The following is an 18,467-nucleotide window of genomic DNA, read 5'->3' on the forward strand; positions in this document are numbered from 1 at the left end:
CAAGTTGCTGACTCTGTTCAAATCACCTAAATTTTGGATCCAAAGATGCTATTTTGTTGCTTTGCAGGGCAAAACCTTAGGTAGAAATTATAAGATCCACGCCTTCCATGATTGTCAACATGTTCATAAAATTGGATACTTCTTTTCCCCCAAAATTAGATACTCTATTTAATGCAAAAAAAAAAAAAACTATATTTACATAGGATTTGGGAAACAAAAAACAATAGGGTTAATTTCACTTTGCACCCCGTAAACTATATCCAAGTTCTCACTTTGATCGTTAAACTTCAGAATGGAATACTTTAGTTCCTAAATTATAAAATTCATTGTGCTTAAATCCCTAAAATATATAATTTATTCATTTTAGTTCCTAAAGGATAAAATTTATTCCAATTTAGTCCCCAAAGTAAGGAAAGTATACCCACTTAAGCATAAAATCTGTCTCACATCCTTAACGATATCACTTAAATCGGATAAATTTTATAATTTAGGAACTAAAGTGTCTCATTTTTAAGTTTAAGGACTACAATAGAAATTTAGGTTTAGTTAAAGGGTGTAAAGTGAAATTAACCTGAAAACCATATGTTGTCTATGAAAATCCACAAGTTAATCATTCGAGGCTGCTTGCATCCTGGTTGTAGTTCTGCCCAGTTTATGGATCCAGTGGGCTGTATCACTCTTTCACATTGGTTACCCACAATCCATTGGCCATAACAACTCTTTTTTTTTTTTTTCTCTCGTTTTTTGAGGGAGCCATAAAAACTCTTAACTTCTTTGTTTTAGAAATATTTGTCATGGCAACCACATAAACCTAATACTATAATTTTTCGAATTTATTTGAAGTTACAATAAAAATATCTCAACATTTCAAATTTGAAGCAAGAACATTTGTGCCTTTTTTTTTTTTGTACTGAATTATCAAATTAAATCAAGTAGAAAAATGCAACAACAATACCCAAGACACAAGGCACAAAAAAGAAAGTGTTATGGGTGATTAGAGAAAAAGAAGAGTCTTCTCTATTTTTTAGCAGAAAATGTTTTTAGCCGGACAATTGTATCAAGTCAGAGAAAACAAAATGTGATAAAAGCGACCTGAGGAGCCCACGATGAAAACCCCAGTGTCCTTGGACTCCTGTCTACTTCCAGACTCATAAAGTGAATTGAGGCAATTTATCTCATTATCTCCTTACATATACATAAGAAGCACTTTGTGTTTCTACGGTGCAGCTATTTTCAAGTGCCACTTTGCTTCCATGTGTTGTACTTTTGAGTGCTGAAACCTTTGCTAGAGCTGTTGTACCTGAGGTGGAGCTTCAAGTGCACTGCATATTTTCTGGATTGTGTTTTGTGCTCCTGCCACTTATGGGCCCCGACTTTTAAGAAATTCAGAGAGTTATATATATATATCCTACGTATAATATTCCTTTATATTATATACATATATATATTTTTTTTCGTTTGTAAAAAAAACCATTGTGTATGCTGAAGGCATTTTGTATATACATATATATATGTATATTTAGAGATATATCTAAGATAAATAAACAATCCACTCACTTCAACGAAAATTTAGGTAAGTGCATAGGTTCCTTGTCATCTAAAAACATACGTGTCATTGTTTACAATTTTTTACGTATTATTTAGCTCAACTATTGAACGAAAATTTATGTAGACACACAGGTTCCTTATCATTATCATCATTTCAAAAACATACGTGTCATGTATCATTCAGCTCTTGCTTACAATTCATGCTTAGCTTTTGTTAATTGTCGGCCATTTACCTTTGCTGTTTACCAAATTCTTCTGGACAGTATCTGTTTTCTGCATCATTGCATGGCACCGCTTGGTTATATTTGTAATTTCCCATTTCTTTCATTGACTTGTAAGATACAAACAGTCTTCATGCAAAATCGACTGCATACTTCAGCTTTGACTTCCATGTAAACCTTGTTCTCGGTTCTTTTGAATACAACAATTCCCACGCAAGGTATTCTCTGAACTTCCGTCTCTCTGGTTTCTTTGTTTATCAGAAATTCTACGGTTACTGCTTTAATATCTTTTATTCAGCTCTCCAACAAATTTGCTGCACTGCTGTCTGCCTTAGCTACCAATGGAGGTATTGTTTTGCTAGATTTATTAACAGGTCTGTTAGTCCATAGTTTATGTCGGTCGTTTTTGCTGTTGTTGCTATCAGTATTTTCTGCTTATCACGCTTAACAAGCTCCTACTTTATTCACTGTGTAATTATATTATAAAAAATCTCTTCCATTATAATACGGACAACATGAGTTCCTCTAAGTTACATCCACCTAACAATGCTCTGAATGTCCGTGAGAAAAAATCTGAGAAGAATAGAAAAAAGAGAGAAAGATTTGCTGCTCTGTCGGTAGAAGAAAAAGAAGCTCATCGAAAGAAAAATAGAGATGCGTATCACAGAAGAAAGTTAAGCAAACTCTTGTCCAAGCCACTTGCTGAACAATCTCAGCAGATTTCCAGACCATCAGATACTCCAGGCTCTGGTTTACTAGCTATTTCTAACAACTGTGCTGATGGTAGCTATTTCCACCGATGCAATAACCTGTTGCCACGGACGAAGATATTAATGTCAGAATTAAGTGAACATGGTCGATGTGTCACATGTATGTTTCGCAAGCTTCGTTCACCCTTTCTTTTTTTTTTGTTGTCTGCATGTTGAGTTTCTGTTTACCCTCTATTGCAGCTCCAAATCTTCATGGAAATGCATCTGCTCAGAAAATTGATGCGTATGTCACCAAAATTGCCTCTCCTAATCCTCAGCTCTCTGCATGTAACAGTCAATCTGGTGGATCAAAATTAAAGAACAGTGTGTCTCACTTTTCCACTTATGAACAAGGTCTTCATCCCTGTTACTTTTATAGAAGTATTACTACCATTATCATAACTGTTGCTTCAAAATACCATTGTATTGTTCTAACATTCTTCAATTGCAGGTAGTTCTTCAGGCACGAACCACAAGCATGTCTGCTCACATCATACTACTCCATACACTTCAGGTGGACCACTACTTTACCTAACTTTGTATTAAATATTGCCAGATTTTATTGGCCATAGAAATGTATTTTTGAACATATAACTGGCCACCAGGTTCTTCATACTTATTCATTTATTCTTTATGTTAAACTTACAGCTAACTCATTTGTCTGTATGAGCTGCTACAACTTCTCTCCAGAGAGTATTGAACAAGTTCCAGGTATTTGATGCTTCAGTACCGTCATATATTTTGTTTCTTCTTAAATTACATTCAGTTTGTTTACTGTAAGTGACACGATGGGTTCCTCTTTATAGAACTGTCATCACTTGTTACACGATATCAGGCTACTCGACAGTTACTAGGATCTACTGCTAACAAAAATGGAGGTTTAGGTTGTCCTCTGTCACCAAGTTTCATTATTGTAATACTTGCTACACCATCAGTCTACTTCTCACCGTTGACAAAATCTTCTGAATAAATGTACAGCCAACACAAAATCAGTGCTGGAAAAAACTCAGACCGTTAATAAGACAACTAAGAGACCAAAAGGTATTTTGAATATAGTTTATTGTACATGTAGAGTTCTGTTCCAAACCTCTACTCTTCTGTTCAATAGTTACAATTACATTGAATGTATTGTAGGGAGAACAAATCCAGATGGGATTGGAGCATTGAAATTCATTAACGATGAACCAGACATGTTGCCTTCAAAGCCACATTGCAGTTACTGTGAGGCAAAAAAGTTCCATTCTGAAACACCAAATTTTTGTTGTTCTAATGGTGAAGTGGTTCTCCAGCAAAACAAACTTCCGGATATTTTGATAGAACTATATACTGGTCGGTCTGATGAAGCTGCTTCTTTTAGAACATATGTCAGGACATACAACAACATGTTTGGCTTCACCTCTTTTGGAGTGCATTATGATAAATCCCTCTGCAAAAGAACTAATGGCATTTACACATTCAAAGTCCAAGGACAAACTTATCACTTCATCAAAGATCTGATTCCATCTGGAGGTTCTGGCGTCTATCTGCAGCTATATTTCCATGACACAGACCATGAGTTAGAAAACAGACTAGCTATATCACAGAAGCTGACAGAGAGTACAGTAAAAAAAATTATGCATATGATGGAATCCAATCCTTACGCTTCTTTTCTTCGAAGCTTAAAACATGTTCCAGATCTTGACTCATACCAGATAGTACTTAAATCCCATTCAGAAAATGATCAGAGGGTCTTCAACCAACCAACTGCATCTCAAATTGCAGCTTTATGGGTGGAGGGTCAGGAATTTAAAGAAGGATACACGAGACATATTCAAATCTATACAAAAGAGGGTAAAGACCACCTGTTACAATACTATTATGGATGCTATGATCCATTGCAGTATCCACTGTTATTCCCGCTTGGAGAAACTGGATGGCATCCTGGTATAAGAAGGATAACTATGGAAAATCCAAAGAAGAGAAAGAGATGCAACAAAAAAGCTAGCTGCACTACTCCTTTTCCTAATTACAGATCTGCACAAGAGCTACTAGATGCTGAGGAGCAAGGTATGCATAGAATCATAATCTAGAATTATATTCTCCAGTATATACTTATAAATATTATGATGCTTACATTGAACAATTGTATTGCAGGTTGTAACGATCTGGAAAACAATAAGGAGTTTGTATCAATGCGTGAGTATTATTCATATAAATTGCAGATGCGAGAAAAATATACTCCAAGTGTACTTAATACTGGCAGACTGCTACAACAATATGTGATTGATATGTATATAAAGATAGAAACCCAGAGACTTGATTACTACAAGAATCGACAAGAATTAATAAGAAGAGAGCAGCTTCAAGGTATAATGGACAGTGTAGTAGCAGGGCATTGCCAGGGATCAAGGGTAGGGCAGCGAGTAATCCTCCCAGCTTCATTTATAGGTGGTCCACGTGATATGAGGAGAAGATATGTTGACGCCATGGCTCTTGTACAAAAATTCGGCAAACCAGATCTGTTCATTACAATGACCTGCAACCCTTCATGGCCTGAGATCAAACAACATATGCTTCCTACTGATGAGGCTCATAACAGACCAGACTGGGTTAATTCCACTTTGTCCCCTCAAACTTTGGGCGATTACCCACTTCAGTCCCTTAACTTCAAAATGGGACACTTAAATCCCTAAACTTATGAATTGCTCCCAGTTAAGGAAAATTGTTGACAGAATCCTGATTGCCGTTGGTGGTTGAAGAGCGTGGCAAACACTGTCCTTTGACTGAGGGCAACAATGAAAATTCACAAAAAATCACATATATAGATTAAAAAAAAATGGTGAAATATGGAGGGAAAGTTTCCCTCCATGCTACCCACTTCAGATGGATAATGTAGACCCGATCCAAATCATAAAAGGGCACTTCAGGTCGGTATGCTGAGAGACCCAAGCTGTCATTCTGCTATCCACAGGGCAGGAAGAAGAAAAGGAGAACCCAACGCATGGTTCAACAAACAAAGAGAAATGGTGAGGCAATTTTGTGATTGTGGAAAGCAAACATTGATGATGACATCATGGACTGCCATGAACCCAGGAAGAAGGTTTTGTCGATGTGCCAAGTACAGAGTAAGGGAAATTAGGGTTTTGTGTTTATACTTGTTTTTTATTTTGGGTTTGTATGAATTGCAGCCACCTAATCTTGTCTGCAAACATAATGTTCTTGTCAAACTAGGAACAAGGAGGCTGCATATACTGGGATTGGGTTGATCCTGAGATGTGTCAAAGGTCAAAAGAAATAATACCTGGACTGCTAAGGTCGATGAACAAGATGGAAGCTGAGTTGGATAGGTTGAAAGAAAATTCAAGGTGCCAACAATCGAAAGTAAGGAAGCTAAGGATGTACTTGATTATCCACTGGGTTGCCATTGTCATGTGGTTGTTTTTTTCAAATCTGGGGGAGAAGGTCCAAAATGAGTTGTAGAAGAAGCAACCGCTTATGCCGGACTGCCCGTTTTGTTTGCTCAAATATGGGACCACCTTTGTCTGTCATTGCTAAGTAGTGGACCTTTTGAGTGGTGCAGGAAGGAAATTCTTGCTTTTGCTGACTATGTAATTACCAGCACTTTCAGAATCCCGCTTGCGGGTTTCAGCGTTTTATGCTGTCGGGATGTTAACCATCTTGCTTGTGAACATGTGCCACATTGCTTTGAATTTTTGTGACAGGTGAAAGTTTTGTCTGATGAATGTATTTGTGAAATGACCTGAGTGGTGGTAGATGGGTTAATTGGGTCGGTCGCGTTACCCAATTATTTATATCCATAAGTAAAATTTTAAGATTCGCATACCCATCTATTCATGGCCGGTATGGGTAAATGTAGTTCAATGGAAATGTCAAAAAACGAGTTTGACAACCCAATTGCTCGTTTACAACCTATTTATTCTAACTTTTTACAAATTCGTCTAAATTAATTTTGAAAACTTAATTGCCAATTTATACAACCCTTTTTTTTAACTGTCATTAATTTAAATATTTACTTATAATGCCCAAAAAGCTTAATTACCAATTTTTTCTTCTCGCCATCAAATATTACATTAACCCGCATGCGGGATTTTAACCTGCTTGCTTGTGAACAAGTACCACATTGCTTTGAATTTTTGTGACAGGACGAAAGCTTTGTCTGATGAATGTATTTGTGAAATGACCTGAGTGGTGGTAGATGGGTTAATTGGGTCGGTTGCGTTAACCAATTATTTTTATCCATAAGAAAAATTTTATGATTCCCATACCCATCTATTCCTGGGCGGTATGGGTAAATGTAGTTCAATGGACAAGTCAGAAAACGAGTTTGGCAACCCAATTACTCGTTTACAACCCATTTATTCTAATTTTTTACAAATTCGTCTAAATTCATTTTGAAAACTTAACTGCCAATTTATACAACCCTTTTTTTTAACTGTCATTAATTTAATTATTTACTTATAATACCCAAAAAGCCTAATTAGCAATTTTTTCTTCTCGCCATCAAATATAACATTAACCCACATGCGATCTTACGTTGAAATAGGAAAGGAACAGAATGCCGCTTGGGGGTTTCAGCGTTCTTATGCAGACGGGATGTTAACCTGCTTGCTTGTAAACATGTACCACATTGCTTTGAATTTTTGTGACAGGTGGAAAGCTTTTTCTGATGAATGTATTTGTGAAATAACCTGAGTGGTGGTAGATGGGTTAATTGGGTCGGTTGCGTTACCCAATTATTTATATCCATAAGTAAAATTTTATGATTCCCATACCCATCTATTCTTGGGCGATATGAGTAAATGTAGTTCAATGGACAAGTCAGAAAACGAGTTTGGCAACCCAATTACTCGTTTACAACCTATTTCTTCTAACTTTTTACAAATTCGTCCAAATTCATTTTGAAAACTTAACTGCCAATTTATACAACCCTTTTTTTTAATGGTCATTAATTTAAATATTTACTTATAATGCCCAAAAAGCCTAATTACCAATTTTTTCTTCTCGCCATAAAATATAACATTAACCCGCATGCGAGGTAACGTTGAAGTAGGAAAAACACAGAATCCCGCTTGCGGGTTTCAGCGTTATTATACAGTCGGGATTTTAACCATCTTGCTTGTGAACATGTACCACATTGTTTTGAATTTTTGTGACTGGTGAAAGCTTTGTCTGATGAATGTATTTGTGAAATGACCTGAGTGGTGGTAGATGGGTTTTAAATGTATTGTATCAAATTTAGGGATATAGTGGACCTGCTATGTCCCATAATTGTGAACGTTGGACCTGCTATGTAATCAGAATTTGTTGTTTAGGGATTTTAGTGTCCCAATTTGTAAAGTTTATTGCAAGTAATCTATGTCACATTAACAACAGCAATCAACTCAGAACATAAAATTTTCAGCAAAAACCTTTGATCATTCAACAAATCATCCAATACATAATAGCAATACCAGGAATGACAAAAATTCCACATTAACAGCCTCTGAATTTCACCCATCTGGACTAGCAAGACAAAGGCTATATGAGTTCCACAACAGAGGCTACCAAAAACAGAGGCTAACAAAAATTCCATATTAACAAAAAAATTCTTAGTTCCAATGGACTATATGAGTTGAACAAAAGTTCGCCACATCTGGACTAGCAAAACAGAGGCTTTTACTGCCCAATTTGATTGTATCTGCAAAATAAAAAAGGCTATATGCCTGTACAATTCTTGAGTTGGTTTGTCCAGCATCAGTTAGTTCATGCTTGAAGGCTATTTGGCCTATTGCTGCAATTTTCCCAACTTAACAGATTGGTTTCCATCCCCATGGAGCTGCACATTTTCAATTCCAAGTGACTCCTTCGCATGTCCCGCAGCTGTCTGTAATGTAGACAGGTTAACACACAAATTGCCTTGCCATGTGAATTGTGCTTGCTTAAGTCCACTGCTGGAATGAGAGGCTGTCCCCAAGTCCACGTATGAGTGTGGTGCTCTCATCGTTACTCCGTGGCTGTGGGAATAAAGTTTGCGACCATCAGCTTTGGAGCTTAACTGCAAACAAGCACATAACATGAATCAATAAGACATGACACCCATAAATAAAGACCTGATGTATGGAGACCACTTACATGAGTTGTTGTAGGATTCTTTTCCACATGCCCAGAACTATTTTGAGCATGATTATATGGGTTTTCCAGATCATCAGACCGTATTTTTACAGTTTTGAATCCCAAGTCTCCAGTCATGTCCAGTGAGCTCCTAAAGGTCCATTGCCTCAACTTACAACTATTCTTTGAGTGACCATGCTTACGACAAAATGAGCATTTTCTTCCTTTCTTTGTCACTGGTTCTTGTGCCCCTTGTTTTGGCTGATTGGCATCCAAATTTTGAGATGGACCTGTGTGACTCTGTTGCGTACTTACTCCAAGTATGTCAACGGTCACATCACTTGGACAAGCCTCGTTAGTACTTGGCTGCATAGATGGGCCTGTATCTCCAATATCACTGTTCTCCTTTGCTGAACTTGTAGTTGTCCCCTCAGTGGTTTGCTTATTTTTATCCGGACATCCTCTTTTGTTATGTCCGTATTTTTTGCAGCGGCTGCAGCTCATCATGGTGCCAACCTTGCTAACCTTGTGAGGTTTAGTTGGATTGACACAGCTGTCCCGTCTGTCTTCTTCTGAAGCCTTTTTTCTCATTTTCTTTGGCCTTCCAGCAAATCTTCTATAAGTCGGAGGCTTCATTGCTGGAAGGTCTATGTGCTCCCACAAATTAGGACCATTGATTGGATTAAGTACAGGTTCATAACTTTGTAGATACGTGATCTTCAAGTAGGTGTTGGAAACATGCTTCTCTGGTGCTTCATGTCTCTTGTTGATGGCAGCTACAGCATGGCCACATGGTATTCCCCTTAATTGCCACTTTCTACATGAACAGGTTTTGGCAGCCATGTCAACAATATACTGCTCCCCAAATGGACAGCTTATCTGATACTTCATTGTCCCAGCATATGACGCTATGCACATACACTGCTCTTGCTTAGCCTTTTCCAATATCTCAAATATTGCTGGACAAAGAAGACCTGAATACAAAATGAAAACAATAAATTGGTCATAAATTTCTCAAAGAAATTATGAACTGACCTTAATACTAGTAAATAAATAAAATGTGTCTTAACCTTCGTGCTTGGACATTGCTTCCCTGTTCCTCTCCATCCTCTTCAGCAGGTACAAATAAATGGTCTGCAGCATGGATATGATTGGTAGTGACCTGGCCTTTAAAATTACTGCATTAAAGGACTCACACATATTATTCACCAAAATATCACAATCCAATCCACATCTAAAATGGGCTCTACACCAAGTTTTGGGATCTTTTTCATCAAGCCAAGAATGCGCAGCTGCAGATTCTTGCCCCAACTGTTCCATTTCGACTTTCCAGTGGGTAACATAAGAAGCTTTTGCGCATTTCCAAAGTCTTTCTTTTAAGGCCAGGCCTCTATGAATCTGTTTGAAATTGGTGTATAGATGTTGCACACAACACCTGTGCTCAGCTTGTGGCATTTTGTCTCTAACTGCCTGAACTAGTCCCTGTACACGTTTGAATACAACTTGGCTTAAATAAAAAGTTGTACCTGAGTTATTAAATAAAAAGTTGATGTATAAATAAGTGCTAATACAATTTATCATACCTTTTGCTTGTCAGTCATGACACACCAATTACTGGAATCTGATATTTCCAAATCTTGTACAAGCAATCCCAAAAACCAGCTCCAATTGTCATAATTTTCCACTCTAACAACTGACAAAGCTAGTGGAAACATTTTATTATCCCCATCCATACCCACGGCTGTAAGTAGTTGTCCACCATATGTATCCTTTAAGAAGCACCCATCCAACCCAATCCAATGCCTACAGCCCTTTAGAAATCCTCTCTTCAATGGCTCTAAGCACATGTAAAGCCTTTTGAATCTGACAATCCCATCCTCATCCTCATCCGTCTCAACGAACACTGTCGATCCAGGATTTGCTCTCCTCAATTCACCACAGAAGTCCTCTAACAATGCATACTGTTTTTCATGACTGCCTTCAATTATGTCTCTTACTTTTTTCATTGTCCTATAGCCTTGTTTAAGACTGAAATCTACATTTAATTCTTCAGTCACCCTAGTCATGAGCTCCTGGACTGTCATGGATGGTGTTTTTCTCACCTCATCTACAAACAACCTGGTAGCTAGTTTTGATGTCATGTTTCTATTATGGAAGACACGTCCACAGGTGTGCTCCTTGCTAAGTGTCTTGATCTGGAAAGTGTTTTCACCTTGCATTTTTGAGCCAAAAAGTTGCCATTCACAGCCTCTGCATTTCACCCGTACCCTATATGTGTCATTTTTTATGAATTGGACATCCCTTCCCTCCATAATAGCCTGGATTCTAACAGCCAACCTAAAAATAACAACTGATGAAAACCTCTGGCCTACCTTAAATCTTGGACTTCTCATTTCAGTTTTCTCATTAAAAACTGAAAATTTAGGCTTCTTATTTCTCTTACGACCATCTTCGTCTTCGGATTCACTCTCACTCTTCAACTCTCTAGAACAATCTGTTTCATATTCTAACTGCATATCCTCCACATTAACCATGTCAGGCTCATCACAAATATTTACTTCGTCAACAGCTTCTCCTTCCCTACTTGCTCTCTTCTTTCTTCTGTCTTTGCTGGTAGAAGGTCCAACTTCAGGAGCTCCTTTATGCACGCCAAATTGTTGTCCAATCTTTAAGGCTTCATCAAATAAAACATCCTTCTCAACTTGCCCCGTATAATCTGGATCATCGAACTTGTCGTCAGCCTGCATATCATCATTAGCCTGCACATTATTATCAGCCTGCACATCAGTCTCATCAGCTTGGATATCATTATCAGTTGCCATTTGTGCTTCTTCCCCTGCATTATCTCTCTTGTTGTCCTCTTCTTGTTGCAAATTAGGACTTTTGGAATCAAAATTCTCATGACTGTTTGTAGCAACTTCATTACTGTTGTCATCAGCCACATTTTTCCTTCTGTTGTCCATATCATTGAAGTCAACTTCTTCCAGTATTGCTATGTCACTGTCCATTTCAGATGTTTCTTTATCTTTTGTATCCTGCTTAGCAGAAGTTTTGTGGCCTTCAGGCATGTCTACATACTCTGTTTTTTGAGTTTGAAACCTCACTGGATTATCATCAGTGCCAACTTGTAGATAAACCTCTGCCACTCTATTCAGTGGCAATGTGTTTACTAGAAGATCACAATCCCAATCACACATGCAAAAATATAGTCCAGTCTCAAGCGGCATACCAGGAATCCTACCATACCACCCAAAACGAGCATCTTTCGGGTATCCTAGTCTTACTGCACATTCATCAAGCACTTGTAGTGACCATTTTTCAGCATTACAGTTGTTTATATAGTCTACCCTTCCTCCCACGTATTCTTTGCTGGGAGAGCTTCTGAACTCACCCTGATGGTGTATCGCCAAGGAAAATGAGTTGGGCAAAATGTCATTTGGACCACACTCTGGTTAAATAAAAAAATAAATCTTTAATAATTAACCCATTAATTATTAACAACATTTTTAGCATTTGGGACCACAATGTCTTCAACAGAAGGAACATTAGGGTTCCCACAACACTCACTTTTCAGTAAAATATGCAGACCCACTAACAGTACCATCAAAAATATATAATGCCTTGGACATGCATTCCACAACCATCCAAAACCCTAACTTTTCAACAATCCTTATGGCTTTAAAACGTTTTTCTACTGCTACCGTAAATTCTTACCCAAATTCCAATTATTAAATTCAATTAAAGTACACAAAAAACTCTAAAATATTTTTCTCATACCAGTACTTGTCTTCTCTTTTGCTTTCCATTGTTTCGCTGCGGACGCGGACGCTTTTTCTCTCACATTGACTCGCTTTCTTCCCATTCTTGCAATCTTCAGTGTTTTTCAGCAACAATCATTCGGATTTTTACACACTTTGGTTTTACCCCTCCTCTCTATTTTTTCATCCAAGACAGAGGAAAGAAACGACCACTCTCTGACTGTTTCGCACTTTCCCTTCTCTGGAATTTGTCTTTGTTTGTCCTTAATTTACGACCCAAATTTACGTTTATGTCCTTATCATTTTCAGTAACAATATTCCCCCATCTTCATTAACGGAGAGTGTTTGCCACGCACTTCGACCACCAACGGCAATCAGGATTCTGTCAACAATTTTCCTTAACTGGGAGCAATTCATAAGTTTAGGGATTTAAGTGTCCCATTTTGAAGTTAAGGGACTGAAGTGGGTAATCGCCCAAAGTTTGAGGGGACAAAGTGGAATTAACCCGACCAGACTTATTAGCTCGGATTTTCCATGCTAAACTTGATCTTCTCAAAGAAGAACTCTTCAGAAAAGAAATCTTTGGACCAGTAGCTGCCTATACCTATGTAGTTGAGTTTCAAAAACGTGGTCTGCCCCATGCTCATTTTCTCATAATCTTGAAAGCAGGGTCCAAGCTCTACTCCACAGAATCTTATGATAACATTGTGAGTGCAGAAATTCCTGATAAGATGCCCAATCGACATTTATTTAATATGGTCCGAAAGCATATGATCCATGGTCCTTGCGGAAAACAAAATCCAGATAATGTTTGTATGCAAGGAAATCAGAAGAAGAAGTGCAAAAATAATTACCCAAAGCCATTTGCTGATACAACCTTCCATGGAGAGAATACATATCCCACTTATCGCAGAAGGAAAGATGGAAAGAAAATAATAGTTCGCGGACATGAGTTGGATAATAGATGGGTAGTTCCATACAATGGATATCTGTTAGCAAAATTTGACTGTCATATAAATGTAGAAATTTGCTCCACAGTGAAAGCCGTGAAGTATATATACAAGTATATATATAAGGGGCATGACAGAATACGTTTTAGAGTAAATTCAGATGCTTCTGATCGACCAGATTCTAACATCCAACCATCTGCAATTGATGAAATAAGGGAATTCCAGTCGGCTAGATGGGTATGTGCAGTAGAGGCAACTTGGAGAATCTTCAGATTCCAGCTAAGTGAAATCCATCCTTCTGTCATTCACCTCCAGCTCCACTTAGAAAATTTCCAAGCAATGAATTTCACACCCGATCAGGACCTTCGAGATGTGGTGAGGAATAGGCATGCAAAAAGAACCATGTTAACAGAATTCTTCTATATGAATTCAGTGGACAAACTGGCTCAGCATCTTAAGTGCACGTACAAAGAATTCCCAGAACACTTCGTTTGGTACCCTGGCAAGAAGAAATGGGAACCCAGAAAACAAAAGCATTCTATTGGTAGAATTGTCGCAGCAAGCATAGGAGAAGGAGAACGTTACTTTCTTAGATTACTCCTAACACATGTTAGAGCTCCAACATCATTCGATGACCTCAAGACAATCAATGGAAAATATATCAGTACATTCCGTGATGCAGCTATCCTTAGAGGCTATTTTGAATCAGATACGTCGCAGGAGCAATGTCTTGAAGAAGCTAGCTCGTACCAGATGCCATACATACTGAGAAGGCTATTTGCAACTCTCCTGGTACACTTTCCTCCATCAGATAGTAGATACCTTTGGAAAAAATTTGAATATTCTTTATCAGAAGATTTCATAAGAATGTCAGAATTTACACCTGATCAAATACGATACAAAGTACTTGAACAGATAAATAATTTTTTGCAATCAATGGGAAAAGACATCAACTCATATGCTCTGGTTCCACATGCTCTAAACTTTAATCATATGAACAAGAACACAAGAGACACAACAGCAGAAACAACAATCACTGTCCAAGAATCTGATCTCCAAGCAATTTATCAACTAAACTGTGACCAAAAAATTGCTTTTGATATAATTATCGATGCAGTGTTCAAAATAAAGAAGGGTTGTTTTTTTATTGATGGCCCAGGCGGAACAGGCAAAACATTTCTCTATCGAGCACTCTTAGCTGAAGTGAGATCAAAAGGATTCATAGCACTTGCTACAACATCATGTGGAGTAGCAGCTTCAATATTACCTGGTGGAAGAACATCTCACTCAAGATTCAACATACCATTAGATACAACCAAAAATACCAACTGCAGAATCAGCAAACAAAGTTCATCAGCACAACTTCTAAAATCAGCCAGCCTTATAATTTGGGATGAAGCTCCAATGATGAATAAAATCTCAATAGAAGCTGTTGATAGATTACTCCAAGATTTAATGGACTGCAATGACTTATTTGGATCAAAGGTAATTGTCTTTGGAGGAGATTTTCGTCAGGTATTACCGGTTGTTACTAAAGGCACAAAAGTGGATTTTATTGATGCTTCCATAGTAAATTCATATATATGGCCACAACTTCATAAACTTCACCTGACAGAGAATATGAGAGCAAGACATGATCCTGAGTTCATTGAATATCTACTCCGTATTGGAAATGGAACAGAGCCTGTTATCAATAACAACTCTATCCAAATACATACTGCATTGCTGATAAGATACACAAATGACGAAGATTCCATCACAGAGCTCAGTAAGGCTGTATTCCCGGATTTAATGGCATTCTTCCATGATGATTTTTCAGCCGTGAACCGTGCTATACTTACAACAAAGAACGAATTTGTTGATGACATCAACCAGAAAATCATACATCAATTACCTGGACAGGTCCAAGAATACATCAGTAGGGACAAATGCATTGACGATTCTGAACAGACAATCATGGAGGATTTCGTGAATGCCTTAACACCCAATGGATTTCCTCCTCACAGGCTGCTCCTCAAACCACATTGTCCAATTATGTTGCTCAGAAACATTGATCCCCCCCAAGGATTGTGCAATGGAACGAGGCTCATCTGCAAATCTTTAAACTCTAACATTATACATGCAGTAATAAGTTGTGGAGAGTTCACTGGGAAAGAGGTCTTTCTCCATCGAATATGCTTCAGAATTGAGACCAATCCAGACTCTCCAGTATCTTTTGAACGCATCCAGTTTCCTGTTCGACCCTGTTTCGCAATGACTATTAACAAAGCTCAAGGCCAGACGTTGGATTTTGTGGGAATATACTTACGTGAACCAGTTTTCTCACATGGACAGCTATATGTGGCAATGTCCAGAGCAAAAAATAAAAACTCAATTAAAATGCTCATCAAACCACCTATATTTGATCCTGAACAAGACTCAATAACAAATAATGTAGTGTATAAAGAGGTCCTCGATTTAGCACATGAATGATTTGCTCACTCACACACGTGCCACTCTATTATATTATCTGTATTCTGTTTCTATATTTTTTTTCACAAAATCATCCACCAATTATTCTTTCAAGTTACAGGAAGACAGAAAAGTCATAGCATTTGCTGAAATTATTCCTGGACTTCGAGATTGGACAACAATAGTTCAGGTTCTTGACAAACAGAAGCCGCTCCTATCAAAAGCAGGAAATCGCTATCAGAAGCTTACACTCATTGATGGGCAGGTAAATACACTACAAAACTTCCTGAATTCTTACTACACCTCAAAATACATCTCACATTTGAATGGAACCAAACCTTTTGTACAGGGCACCACAGTGGAGGCTATGATATACAAATCAGACATAGAATTCTTTCGCAACCACTTTCGCCTGTATATGCGTTACATGCTGTCCAATGCAAGAGTTGAATATACTCCACTGGAATATCGTGTACGTGAAAATCAATGTACTTGGTATATTGACAACTCCACTGTTGTCCAGGCAATGGATGAACCAAATCCCCCAGAAATTCCTCCTGTTTTCAGATTCACTCCTTTCAGAAGATTCTACCAACACATTGATGATACGTCAGACATAGGTAATATGCAAAACTCAGATATATAACTATCTCATATTTGAAAAACTGCTAATTAATTTCTCCTTGATGAATGCAAAGAACAGATATACTTGGCATTGTCGCAGAGGTCCATCAACGATTTCACAAAGGCACTACCCCAACTAGAGAGATTGTAATCATAGACAAAAGGTAATCATTATTGTAAAGAGAGTAATCAGTCTATATAGATTGTGCCACCAAATTCAATAGATAGATATAAAAAAACTAATTTTAGACATCTAATCAAATACATTGCAGCTTCATGCCAGTCATCCTAACTCTCTGGGGTGATCACGAGACAGATGAAGGCCAAGCAATTGCCAACATGATTCAATCAATGCCACTCATTGTTGGCCTTCGACTGAGAGTTTCATCATACCACAGTAAGTATAGCTCAAAATATCACAAATCCACCATTCATATACTTCACCACATCTTAGAATATTAATATCATCTTCAATTACATAAAACTGCAGCTCTAAATCTCTCAACAAAGTTTGGCTCAAGTGTTTTGGTGAACCCCCCAATACAACAAGGTTCAATGTTGAGGCAATAGTAGGCGCTTGCTTCAATTAAACTGTCCTCCGATATGTTATAACAGAGTATTTGCAATATTCTTATAACTAACAATTGATATCTGCTCACAAGGGCTATGGAAAACAAAACACAGATCAATGACCTCATAACACAGAGAGCATACCTAAACCGAACCAGCCTACTACCACAACCTACAGAAGATGAGCTCTGCACTATCAAAGAGTTCCTGAATTTACCAATGGTGAGCTTCTGGAACTTTCAGAAATCTAACTTCTTGGCTCATTCACTTATCTACCAAATTAGGCAACTTAGAGTCTTATTTCTTCTCAGAAAAAAGCTTATTGGATTCAAGGAAGCCCACGATTCCTTGACAAAAGCCAACGGCTATGGTATAATGCATGCTCAAACTGTCACAAATCCTTCAGAGCTAAACCTCAATGGAAGATTATTTGCACTTCCTGCAACAAGAATGTTAACATTCTTCCAAGGTAACCATCACAACAGCAACTTCACAAACTACTTCAATAAACATTGTTTCACTAATTACCAACAACAATTACAGGAGTAGGTTAACCATAGAGCTGGCTGATTACTCTGGAAACCTCACACTTGATTTGTATGACAATGATGCACAGCAACTACTGCCCTTCACACTGCCACAGATTCAAGAACTCGAAGGCAAGGTCAGTATACATTCATATGCAAAACTTACCAACCTCCAGTTAAACATAAACTCATATACATTGTATAGACTAATACTCAAACACAAATATTGCAGCATCAGCTTGATTACACAGCTATTGAACAGGCTATTGAGAGTAGTATCCTCACCTGCTTCGTGAAAAAAATGACTGGAAATCGTGGACCTGCCGACACAGAAAAATACGCAGCTATCATAGTGCACAAAGCAAATGCTGCAGAACTAATATCAAGCACTTCTAGAAATTCAGCTTCAACTTCCACTCCTTCTACAAATCCACTTACAGCTCCAGAATCATCGAACTTGACCACCAGTTCAACAATTCTCAATGCAACTGCTCAAAGTTACAGGGGAGCAACAAATTTGGACAGCAATTTGTTCACAACACTCAAAATCACAGAAACTCCAACTAAGAAACAACGCACTGACCCGACTGACATGGAGCTGTAGATATAGTATATGCATCTATGCTTTTGACCAACCTTTTGAACATCTGATGAACTGCCATCTCCATCAGTGTACATAGGCTATCGTTTGTGGGTTGCTAAAAGGTCTACACCAAGGCATTAGTCTACCCTACTCCAAACTATCTGCATCAAAGCTTTTGACCAACCTTTTGAACATCTGATGAACTGCCATCTCCATCAATGTACATAGGCTATCGTTTGTGCCTTGCTAAAAGGTCTACGCCAGGGAATTAGTCTACCCTACTCTAAACCACAGCTCCAATTATGTTTTTGAACATTTTGTATAGCATCATCAGATATGTAGCTGTGCTTTTGAAGTGCTGAAAATGAAATCAGATGTCTAACTATGATTTTGAAA

At 37.9% G+C, this 18,467-nt stretch overlaps 3 protein-coding genes across 4 annotated transcripts; all 3 read left to right on the forward strand.

Annotated features, from left to right (window-relative positions):
- Window positions 1–1,887: 1,887 nt before the first annotated feature.
- LOC113690471 (uncharacterized) lies at window positions 1,888–5,231 on the forward strand. 2 transcript variants are annotated; one of them, XM_072051037.1, is made up of 9 exons: window positions 1,888–1,987; window positions 2,068–2,639; window positions 2,720–2,872; window positions 2,970–3,032; window positions 3,167–3,229; window positions 3,325–3,402; window positions 3,497–3,559; window positions 3,653–4,564; window positions 4,652–5,231. In XM_072051037.1, exons 2-9 carry the CDS (start codon window positions 2,285–2,287, stop codon window positions 5,188–5,190), a joined length of 2,226 nt encoding a protein of 741 aa, XP_071907138.1. In that variant the 5' UTR covers window positions 1,888–1,987; window positions 2,068–2,284; the 3' UTR covers window positions 5,191–5,231. The 2 variants fall into 2 exon arrangements, with proteins under 2 accessions (XP_071907138.1, XP_071907139.1); XM_072051038.1 differs by lacking the exon at window positions 1,888–1,987 and having other exon boundaries at window positions 2,500–2,639; window positions 2,814–2,872.
- Window positions 1,981–16,961, forward strand: LOC113690469 (replication protein A 70 kDa DNA-binding subunit B-like). The gene is made up of 6 exons (XM_027208385.2): window positions 1,981–2,116; window positions 15,889–16,032; window positions 16,117–16,387; window positions 16,471–16,555; window positions 16,664–16,788; window positions 16,882–16,961. Exons 1-6 carry the CDS (start codon window positions 2,111–2,113, stop codon window positions 16,959–16,961), a joined length of 711 nt encoding a protein of 236 aa, XP_027064186.2. The 5' UTR covers window positions 1,981–2,110.
- A 76-nt stretch (window positions 16,962–17,037) lies between these two features.
- Window positions 17,038–18,467, forward strand: LOC140007775 (uncharacterized). The gene is made up of 4 exons (XM_072051039.1): window positions 17,038–17,183; window positions 17,273–17,430; window positions 17,505–17,625; window positions 17,721–18,467. The coding sequence occupies exons 1-4, from the start codon at window positions 17,058–17,060 to the stop codon at window positions 18,090–18,092; spliced, it is 777 nt and encodes a 258-aa protein (XP_071907140.1). The 5' UTR covers window positions 17,038–17,057; the 3' UTR covers window positions 18,093–18,467.

Source organism: Coffea arabica, chromosome 5c (assembly GCF_036785885.1).
Source record: "Coffea arabica cultivar ET-39 chromosome 5c, Coffea Arabica ET-39 HiFi, whole genome shotgun sequence".
NCBI classification, from domain to species: Eukaryota; Viridiplantae; Streptophyta; class Magnoliopsida; order Gentianales; family Rubiaceae; genus Coffea; species Coffea arabica.

Bases quoted from the DNA above. Each gene is read 5' to 3' on its own strand.
- LOC113690469 (XM_027208385.2), top strand. The intron at 16,033-16,116 runs GTAAATACACTA...CCTTTTGTACAG, and splicing joins TTACACTCATTGATGGGCAG to GGCACCACAGTGGAGGCTAT. The intron at 16,556-16,663 runs GTAATCATTATT...AATACATTGCAG, and splicing joins ATTGTAATCATAGACAAAAG to CTTCATGCCAGTCATCCTAA.
- LOC113690471 (XM_072051037.1), top strand. From the start codon at position 2,285: ATGAGTTCCTCTAAGTTACATCCACCTAACAATGCTCTGAATGTCCGT. The intron at 3,033-3,166 runs GTGGACCACTAC...TTAAACTTACAG, and splicing joins TACTACTCCATACACTTCAG to CTAACTCATTTGTCTGTATG. The intron at 4,565-4,651 runs GTATGCATAGAA...ATTGTATTGCAG, and splicing joins ACTAGATGCTGAGGAGCAAG to GTTGTAACGATCTGGAAAAC.
- LOC140007775 (XM_072051039.1), top strand. From the start codon at position 17,058: ATGGAAAACAAAACACAGATCAATGACCTCATAACACAGAGAGCATAC. The intron at 17,431-17,504 runs GTAACCATCACA...CAACAATTACAG, and splicing joins AATGTTAACATTCTTCCAAG to GAGTAGGTTAACCATAGAGC. The intron at 17,626-17,720 runs GTCAGTATACAT...CAAATATTGCAG, and splicing joins TTCAAGAACTCGAAGGCAAG to CATCAGCTTGATTACACAGC.